The sequence below is a fragment of the Momordica charantia genome, assembly GCF_013281855.1.
Source record: "Momordica charantia cultivar OHB3-1 chromosome 8 unlocalized genomic scaffold, Mcharantia_2.0 BLBB01000008.1, whole genome shotgun sequence".
Taxonomy (NCBI): domain Eukaryota; kingdom Viridiplantae; phylum Streptophyta; class Magnoliopsida; order Cucurbitales; family Cucurbitaceae; genus Momordica; species Momordica charantia.
This window is the reverse complement of record NW_028275166.1, coordinates 35,244,266-35,254,564: the sequence shown is the minus strand read 5'-3', so window position 1 is coordinate 35,254,564 and position 10,299 is coordinate 35,244,266. Positions and strand designations below refer to the sequence as shown.

At 33.5% G+C, this 10,299-nt stretch overlaps 1 protein-coding gene across 1 annotated transcript; it reads left to right on the top strand.

Moving 5' to 3' along the window:
* The first annotated feature begins 6,334 nt into the window (after nucleotides 1-6,334).
* Nucleotides 6,335-10,299, top strand: LOC111021926 (RING-box protein 1a). Its single transcript, XM_022299054.2, has 5 exons — nucleotides 6,335-6,555; nucleotides 6,682-6,732; nucleotides 6,869-6,928; nucleotides 9,885-9,956; nucleotides 10,040-10,299. The coding sequence occupies exons 1-5, from the start codon at nucleotides 6,423-6,425 to the stop codon at nucleotides 10,075-10,077; spliced, it is 354 nt and encodes a 117-aa protein (XP_022154746.1). The 5' UTR covers nucleotides 6,335-6,422; the 3' UTR covers nucleotides 10,078-10,299.

The window sequence follows — 10,299 nt, the reverse complement described above, 5'->3', positions numbered from 1 at the left end:
AATGCTCAAATTGACGTGGTTCCCTTCTGAGACACCAAAATATGAATATCTACAACTTCCATTGTTAAATACCCAAGCATAAAGAACAGTTTATAAGCATGGTTAGACAGACCTTGTCCCTAAGCATCCATAAAAAAGTATCTAACCACAAAGAGAGCCAAACGAACTACCTATATACTCTTCCGAGTCAAACAAGAGCAAACAAACTGATAAATGTGGCCAGCATAGATCAGTAAGATGAAAATATTATATCAACTCTATTTAACAGCAGCAAAAACAGCTAGAAAGCCTCTGTTCACAAGCTACGATCCCCCAAAAATGGGGTTTAGTTCATGGGAAATGAAGAAAATACAATGGGTAAAGAGAGAAACAACTCATTTGGTGAAAAAGCTTTGAGAAATCCTCTAAAACCTCCAGCTTAGTGAGAAACCAGTAGTTCCAACCTCCTCCCGTTGGCTTATTCTCGAAATGGGGGAAGCTTTCTTAGTCTTCAACACGTTTTGGGACTATTTTTCTCTCTTGGGATCTTTTCCCCCTTGGGGATTGATAATGAAACAATCTCATCTTGTTGCTTTTATAGCTCTCCTGAAAATTAGGGCAAAACTCAGTAAAACGAGCGTTGTACAAACATAAGTAAAAATCTTGCGTGTTACCGCTATCCAAGAATTTTTGCAGCAAGAGATGCTCCAACGTTAACATGCTCTGGTACAACAATGCTCCGACATTTCTCCTATAATCCTGGCATTCTGCTGCTCCTCAGTAAGTTCTCCAAATTCTGCATAATTAAACAAAAAATAGGGGAAATAAGCAGGAACTTACGTAAATTCAATAACATGAGGATTTAGAATGTGGTAATCATATTTTTCACTCAATTCCTCACTTAAGCATGCAATTTAGACACAAATGCCTTCACATTAAAGTACAAATTAACCCAAATTATTAATAAGATAACTCTCTTTTGGAGAATTATCAATATCCAACCTAAAAGGAACAAAGGGAAGAATCCATGAGTTTTCTCAACCCAAAACTCAAAGTCGATGAAATAGTTTTATTTTTATTTTTTTATAGGTCCAGGGGCAAAGCGTACCTTGTTTGATAGGTTCCCTCGATAACAATTTCACTTATCATGTTCTACCTTGGTGGGTGGGAGAAGTAGTCAAATTAAGATATCATCACTATGGGTACAAACACAACGTAGGAAATTTTGATCCCAAAAATGTAAAATAAACATGGAAGAAAACACAATCCTTTCACTTGCTCTTTACACCGTGAATGTCCTTTGTCCTTTTGGATGTTACCTTATCATATTTGTTGTAGAGGTTCATTTTCCTCACTCAGGAAACGAGAAAGGGAGGAGAGCCATGGGTGCTACCGTGGTACCTATAAATGCCAGACGGTGACAATTGGGAAGTTGTCACTAAGTATTCATAGTTACCTTGGAAGAACCATTTATCTTATTTTTTAGAATTTTCATGAGTAAAACCCATATGCAATAACCCAACATTTTCTTAAATCAAGTATTTGAGTTTTTCTTGAAAGCGTAAATGTCATATCATTTGAAATAAATACATCAACAAATGTCGGTACCTCAAACTTCTATGTCAACATTCCGTGATTAACATTAACAGAAGTTTTACTCTAAAGACCTGTAAGGTTGAGGACTGAATTGTCAATTTTTAAAACTTAGATAACAAATAGAAACATATAGGTGAACGAAGGTATATTTTTATCGTAATGAGAGTTGTTCCAATTAAAACTATACTACGAAAGAAATAGAGCTTTTGACTCATAAGATATACTAGCTCATGATTTTTATTTTAATTATTTATTATGCGTTAATATTAATAAAATTTTAAAATAACAAACATTACAATTAAAAACAAATTTATCATTGTTTTAATTTATAATAATATTAGCATAGATAATTAATTACACAACTATAAATAAGTAACTACTATATCTCTAATTTATATATCGACTACAAATTTTAGTATACAAAATTAGGTGTCTGTTTCCGAATCCATAAATTTTAGGTCAGGTTTACTTCCGAATAATCAAAATTATGATCAATGGAATCAATCATATGTTTTTTCTTTTATGTTATTTGCTATAAATTTTCTGAAATTGTAATCATAAATCTTTTAAGGTTGTTTACTGAAACTAAGTTGGAATGTGAATTAGATAAATAACAAGTACATTCATTTTTTATTTATAACTAATTACAAATATATTATTGTGTTAATTTTTTATTTAAAACAATAATTTATTTTTAATAATTTTTACTGTAACAACTTATTTATATTAACAAATAATAAATAGTTAAAATAAAATTACATCAATTAAAAAAAATTTATTAAAAGAACCAACATTAATATAAAATTTTATTGTTCTAATATTAAATAATAATGAATCATATTTTAAGTATATGTATTGATATTAATTAACAATAACAAAGTAAAATTAAATAGAAATTTGTAACATTCCACATGTTAAATATAAGCATCACATAACTGCGTATCGGTTAAGAACGACGATGATCTACGTTTCACACGGCACATGATTCCATGGATAGTTTTATTCGAGATCGTGATGGAGGATCTAGCTTATGATCACCGGTTTTGATCATGCCACTAGACATTTGATTAAGACATTGCACAATGATCCAAACACTTTGTCGCATCTCTGGTACTTCAAGATCCAATTGGTCATGAACATCGTAAGGTGCTGCTCTTCGCAAATCCCAACACTTCACTTTCACTTAGGCTCGGGTCAAGTCGGTAGGGCGACCCTATCGGACTCAAACAAACTGTACGTGAGAGTTTCCCTTCGTACACAACTCGAATCATTATCAGATGCCCCAAAAGGCAACATTTCCTTGTTTGTTGCGTGCAAACAAGCACCAACCACAACCAAGAACTATGACCAATAGAGTTAGACACTTAGCTACATTCGCACGCAAAAGGAATGTGGTTCTGGTTGAGGCTTTCTTTCCTTTATTAGTAAATGAGATCTCCCTTTCCCGTTCACTCGACCTTTCTCTGAGGTTAAGCTCAACCGGGCGGACCTGATGATCCGCATGAGGCTCCGCGGGAAGCTTCTGCACGACTATCTTAGTGGCAGGTGCACGGGAGGGTGAAGGCAAAAAAAAAAATAGAATGGACTTCTTTGCCTTCCTTCATGTCGTAGTCTTACCTTATCAACGGGTCTTGCGTTAGATACATACAACATTTTGTTTGACTCATGCCTTGGAGAAGAACGTTCTTTGTTTGAGTTTGAAGTCGTCATCTTGCAGGAGTCACCTGGTTATACCCTTCTCTCCTTTTTTGATTATTTCCATATGATATGTTGAATAACTTCGTATAGTCGACTAGCATCGACTGTGTCTGCTTCAACTTCACCCGTCACTCGTATCGGTATTTACAAACCACCAATATACCTGATTTGAATGTTGATATATTTGCTATGAATATCACTTAATCAAAGGTATACTTGAATGTTGATATATTATGTTTTACTCCAACGAAAAAATTTCATTTTAAATTATAAGTTGAAATATCAGTTTTACTCAAAATTATAGATTTTAGATAACATCATAGAAACTTTTTCCCTGACACAAATGAAATCGTTCAAAGAATGAATATTAGACTTTTTTTGTTTATTATTTGGAATTAAGATGTCATTCATGGTACATTTAATTAGGAGGATATCTTATAAAAGTTTTTACTTTTAACATTAAAGTTATTAGAGCAATATTTGGCCTAAAATAATTATGTTTGATCATTGGTCTAAATTATAATGAATATTCTAAATTTAATGAAATTCATCGGGAAAATAAAATAATTACTTACATTAAGAACACATGTTTCAAATAACATATACAACAAAAGTATTATCATAACAACTTTCATCATAGGTTCTGAAAACGATGAAATCATAGTAAAGGCTACTCATTTAATGTATTTTGATGTACTTCAAGTATGTAATGATTTACATTCATATAAGAAGTATATCAATTAAAACTAATATATCGTGATATACTTCATACTAGGTCTATTAATTATAATTGATGTGCTTCATATAAGGTAAGTCAATTATAAGTAAATATACTAGTATGTACGACATCAAAGTATATAAGATTTACATTAACGTACCTATAAGGTATGTCAAGTATATCATTGATATATGAAGTACATCAATAACAAAGGATATGATATGAAGTAATTAACATAGTATACCAAGGTAAATCACCGATTTGATATATCACGATAAATTTAGAATAACAAAAAATTTGAAAATCGTATTTACAAAATTATGTCATTTTTACCAAACTCAAAAATTTGTTACTATAATCACGGTTTCAAATGTCGAGTGACATGTCGATTTGTTTAGGTGTTCGACATCGACACGGGAGAAAAGTCGTTTTCCTCCAATGTCGTCGACATGTCGACTCAAATATCATTTCTTTTTATAAATTTAGGTTATTTTATTTTTTTATGTTCTTCTTACTACAATCTATAATTTCTCACAACCTCGATATCGTAATCTTAACCTGTCCAATGCAACATTCGCATTTTAATATAAAGATTGAGTAATAAGTATAACCAATCAGATCGTTACGAATATAAGATTTAGAATTTACTTTATATTGTTCTATTAAAAGTAGCTGACTACTTTTTTGAGTGTCTTTCGTAATAGGAATTTACCAGGAAATAATATAATTACCGACGATGACACATCTGGTGGAGGAGGTGACACCAATGCTTACAACCAAGCAGAGGTGGGGTAGTCCAGGTTAGAAGAGCAAAGTTATGGTCAATGAAGTTATTATAATTACTCTGGGTATGGTCAACTTGAATACTCACCTATGACTATGATTATCACCCTCAACCTCGTGATTGTGTCATTCATCCAAATTATTTACCAATGAGATCCATGTGTGCTTCGTATGAATCATATTCTACTAATTTGAACAACTACCTTCAACACTTTCAGTATAGGATGATCTGGAATAACTATTGTCATTTATATTAAAGTTATCAAAATAGTACACTAGATTCTTCAAGATCATCTTTTTGGTATGAATTAAGTTACATACCCCACTTAATGTATCACAACTATTTGTATATAATAATATTTTATTTTTTAAAATTTATACGATTATTTCAATCATTATATATGTCAATATATTTCACATATATTGTTCAATTATGTAACTAAATACTAGATTGGATTAGAAAATATCAATAAAACATAATCAAGTAACAATGAACTTTAATTTAATAATTCAAATAATTTATAGAGGATTTTGTTCCAATATTTTAATCGCAACATTCAAATAATTTATTACTTATGGAAATTATAGACAAATAATTTAAATATAATGGTTAAAAGGGGTTTTCTTTTAATATTGTTGTAAATGAAACTTATTTTAAAAATATTGTAGTTTTAAAAAATTAAAGGTTGGTCGGAGAGACAACCATTCAAATTTCTCTTGAAGACACGATCACGTCTTTGTTTTTTTTTAATATTAACTGTGGTCGACCACATTAATTTTTTTTCCAAAGAGACAACCACATTAATTTTTTTTTTCCAAATAGATGTGGTCGTCTTCATCATCTTCAATCTTCAAGGTTTTATGTACAGACTCTAATGGAAAAACAATCCTCTCTCTTACCATTTTGTTGTTTTTTTTTTTTTTTTGGAATTTTCAGTTTCTTGATCTCCTTCCTCTCACCTCTGTGAAAAACGTGAAGTGTGAAGTGTGTGTGTGTGTGATTAAGCGAGAAAAGATCAACCTAATGCACTAAACCCACCTCCCTTCATCATTTGCTTGAATTCTTTGTAATTCACCATTCCATCTCCATCCACATCCACCTTCATGATCATCTTCTTGCAATCCTCTGGACTTCTACCTTGCTTAACCCCCAAAGAAGCTAATCCTGACCTCAATTCATCGGTGATGAATCCGTCTCCGTTCTGGTCGAACACGTTGAAGGCTTCTCTCATGTCTTCCTCCTCGTCCCGCTCCTCCATAATCGATTTAATGGTTAAAGATGATCAATTATAGGCTAATTAAGCTATCATTCAAATTTTATTTATTAATTCAAAAAATTTCTACCAATTTACACAATTTCCACGATTTTTTTCAAAATATCCGTTGAGATCGACATGCCCATAAAATCGACACTTCGACATTTTCATCGATATCGATATTTCTAACACGGACTATAATAACACCTATGTAGCTGCCCATTACAAATTTCCCCCTTTAAAAAAAATTCCCTTTTAAAAAAAAATACAAATTTTCTAAAATAAAGTCCGCCCCTCTTATTTTGCAATAAGAAAAAGTCCCAACGTTTTCTTTTCACTATCCCGACGCGAAAAGACGAGGGAGGAAGAGGCATTTTTATTGCGATCTATTTATGGCTACTTTGGACTCCGACGTGCCGATGGTTCCGGTCGGCGAGGCTTCGAGCAGTGCCGGTCCTTCGTCTACCAAGAAACCTAAGCGTTTTGAGATCAAAAAGTGGAACGCCGTCGCTCTTTGGGCATGGGGTAGTTTCGAAACCCTAATCTACAGCTCTTCACACGGCGTTTCGATAAATGCTCTCACCGTCCTGTTTGCCATCGCACGTCGAATCTCTCATCTCTAATTCTCGTGCTATTCACTTCTTTATGCAGATATCGTTGTCGACAACTGTGCGATCTGCAGGAACCATATCATGGATCTTTGTAAGTTTATCATCATTTGACGGAAGTTCTAAAATATCTGGAGTAGTCTTCTTTCTCTTCTTGTCCGTCGTCCTGCTTCTTATTTTGTACCTTCGTTAATATATATTTTTATCATGCACCATTGTATGGCATACAGGCATCGAGTGCCAAGCAAACCAGGCTAGCGCAACCAGCGAGGAATGCACTGTGGCTTGGGGTACGTTTTTTTTATTCCCCATGCCCATGCCCATCCCCATTCCAAACTCACACACACACAGATACAACGTGCTATTATTTTCTATGCCTTTGTTCGCCCGTCAAAGTCTGAATTAGCCAAAGACTCGAGGAGAAGATAGGCAGCTCAACTCCTCGAGGAAAGGGCTTATTCATAGTTGGCCAGTTACCCACACCCTATTCATGAATTATCTCCCCCTCCGCCCACGCGAGTGAATAATAAAACGGGTGAATGGGGTACTTGGACCATATCCTCTAGAGATCACTTAAGCTTAAACCACACTAAAAAATTGCCTGCCTTCATTCTTTCTCCCACTTATTTATAACAAATCTCCCTAACTTCCATAACAAATTACTAATATACTTCTAATACCCTAATATTCCTAATACTATCCTAATAGCATTCCTATCCTTTTGCTAAAACAAGGCTGATGATTGAAGGAAATTCTAAATTGAATGTGCATTTGTGTGCGAAAATAGAACTTTGCTAGGGAATCATTTTTTATGATACAATTTCCAAATTTATGTGCCTTTTTTTATTTATTTAAAGGAATTAAATTAAAGCAGTAAGGTGTGGCAGAAGAAACAATATTATTGAATTTAATAACAAGGAGAAACTTAACTTTGAAGCCAATGACTGTAGGAAGTTGCTGGAATTACTTACCCAAGCCAGGATTTTAAGCAGCAAGGATGGATAAGAAAAGAATACGAAATAGAGGAGGTAGAGTAAGCCATCTAGTTAATTGGGGTACAAAGTCTTCATGGATTGAGAAGGGATGTTGAGAAGCGGAAAAGTTTAGGAAGAAGACTTATCTTTCTTTGGAAAGTGGACCTGGAGATTTCAACTGGAACTGAGTGAGTTATGGTGCAAGGGCATTTTAAGTATTTAGGACAAAAATATGGGTCAAGTTGGTTCACAAAAAAGAACATAGGAGGAGATTATTCTAATTTTAAAGTGGATATTGGTGCTGAGGATAAAGGTTTGGAGGAAAACTTGGTGAGAAAATCAATGGTTGATGGTGAAATTTTCGAATTTATTTCCTGTTTTTTTGAAAGGAAATGTGAGTGGGTGACAAATAAACAAGTTCCAAGTTTCCAACAACTCAGTGACATGGAGGAAATTCACAGATCAGGAAGCTGATGACTATAGCTAGAGTTCCAAGAATTATATGGTCTTATCAGTTTGCTGGGATGTATGAGATCATTTTTTCGAGTGATTTGAGGTGTCTTCGACCTATAACAGGGATTGTAAGATGATGATGGAGGAGCCGTTGTTATCCATAGGGGAAGGTTTTTGTGGCAGGCCTTTTCCTTGTTACTTTGTGGAGAATTTGACTGGAGAGAAACCATAGAATTTATGGGGGTGGAGTTATCCAAGGGTATATTTGGGAGCATATTAGATTTAATATTTCTCTATGGGTCAGTTTCTGAAGTTTTGTTGTAATTATCAGGTACGTGTTATTCTTTTGGATTAGAGTTTTTTTCTTTACGGGATGTCCTTTGAACTGTTTTTTGTATTGTATACTCTTGTAATTTTTTTTTTCATTTTTCTCGATGAAAACTTAGTTTTTTTATTAAAAAAAAAGGAATATAGCTAAAGTTGTTGGATTTACTTTATTGGATCAAGGATTTCTAGAAATTATGATAGGGTGAGAAAAGAAAATTAAATAAAGGAGGTAGACTAAGCCATCTTATTAATTGGGAAACCTCAACTTTATGGATTGTTAGGACTAGGGATGTTCAAAAGTGGAGAAAACGTGGGGAAAAAATTAGCTTTACTGGCAAGTGGCCTCGGGGATACCAAATGGTACTTAATTTATTGTGCTAGATCATCTTAAGTATTTAGGCAAAGAGGAATCAAGTTGATTCACAAAGAACATAGGAGGTAATTTTATTGCTCGTGGATTGAGGAAAAAGTTTTGGAGGAAAGCTTGGTCAGGGAATCAAATATTTATGATAAATTTCCAATTTTATTTGCAGTTTTTTAAAGGAAGGAAACCAAAGTGGGGGTGAGGTGTGGGAAAAAGAAGCATTATCAATTCTGTTCCTTTTCATTATTTCAATGAGAAGTTCGTATCTTGTTAAAAAAAAAGAAGAAGCATGATCTTTGAGTTATTGACAAGGAGGAACTTATTAGACTGGGATGCCAATGAATGTAGGGAACTTCTGAAATTACTTAGCAACCAAGGATTACATCAAATAAGGATAGGATTGGAAAGGAAAATCACATAAAGGAGGGTCGGTAAGTGAGTTAGTTAATTAGTAAACAGAAACTCTATTGATTGAGAAGTGGTGTACTCAAGGATGAAAACTTTCTTTGTTGGTAAAGTGGATGTGAAGATTCCAAATGGATTGAGCGAGTTATGGTGTTAGGCCATTTTAAGTATTTAGAACTAGGATGGTAAAGATAGCTTGCTTAATTTGTACTTATATATATATGTATATATATATTAAAAGTTTTCCTTTGGTTTAAAGTTGTATTGCGAAAAAACTCAAATTCATGGCCAAGGAAGAAATTGTGCACGTGGATCTTGATGTTAATAATTCATGGATATATCAACTAGCATTTTGATGTTGACCAATATTCTATCCTAACAAAGATTATCGCATTTGTATTAATTGCTCAATATAGTTATAAATAATATTTGGAATCTGTATGCGTAAATGTATTGATAAATTTTAGTTGTTACTTCTAGCTTAAGATCGTTATTAGGACTGTTGTAAATTGAAACTTTATCGAACTTCTGTATGTAACATTATTTTGCAATTATGTTCAAACTTTTATGTGCCTTTATGCCTCGATGTTGAATTGTAGCAGGGGCCAACAACTGATGATACGTGGTTTTGTTTCCTCTTTTGTGGTTCTTAATACATTTCCGTTTCTTATCAAACAAAAAAATGATACGCGTTGTTGAAAATTTTGTGTTTTAAATTTGTAGGGGTGTGTAATCATGCATTTCATTTCCACTGTATCAGTAGATGGTTGAAGACACGTCAAGTTTGTCCATTGGGTATGTATTAAGTTCTTCCCCTATCCTCTACCCACATCTTTTATCAATTTCGAAAATTTGAAGGAAGCTTTGCTATTTTACAGATAATAGCGAGTGGGAATTTCAGAAGTATGGACACTAGAACTTTCATGCCGTTGAGGATATGGATCCTTAAATTCTCATTGGGCTGTAATGGTGTCGACAGTCGACTCTTCGATTTTATGATTTTCTGAAAATAGCGATATGATGCATTTTGTTGCACAACTGCAATTATCCAGAGAACTAAGTGCAGTCCGCTTGCGTGAATACATTATTAGATTCTGTTTCGGGATTGTTTATAGAAATAGGCTGGCACTTAATTGTT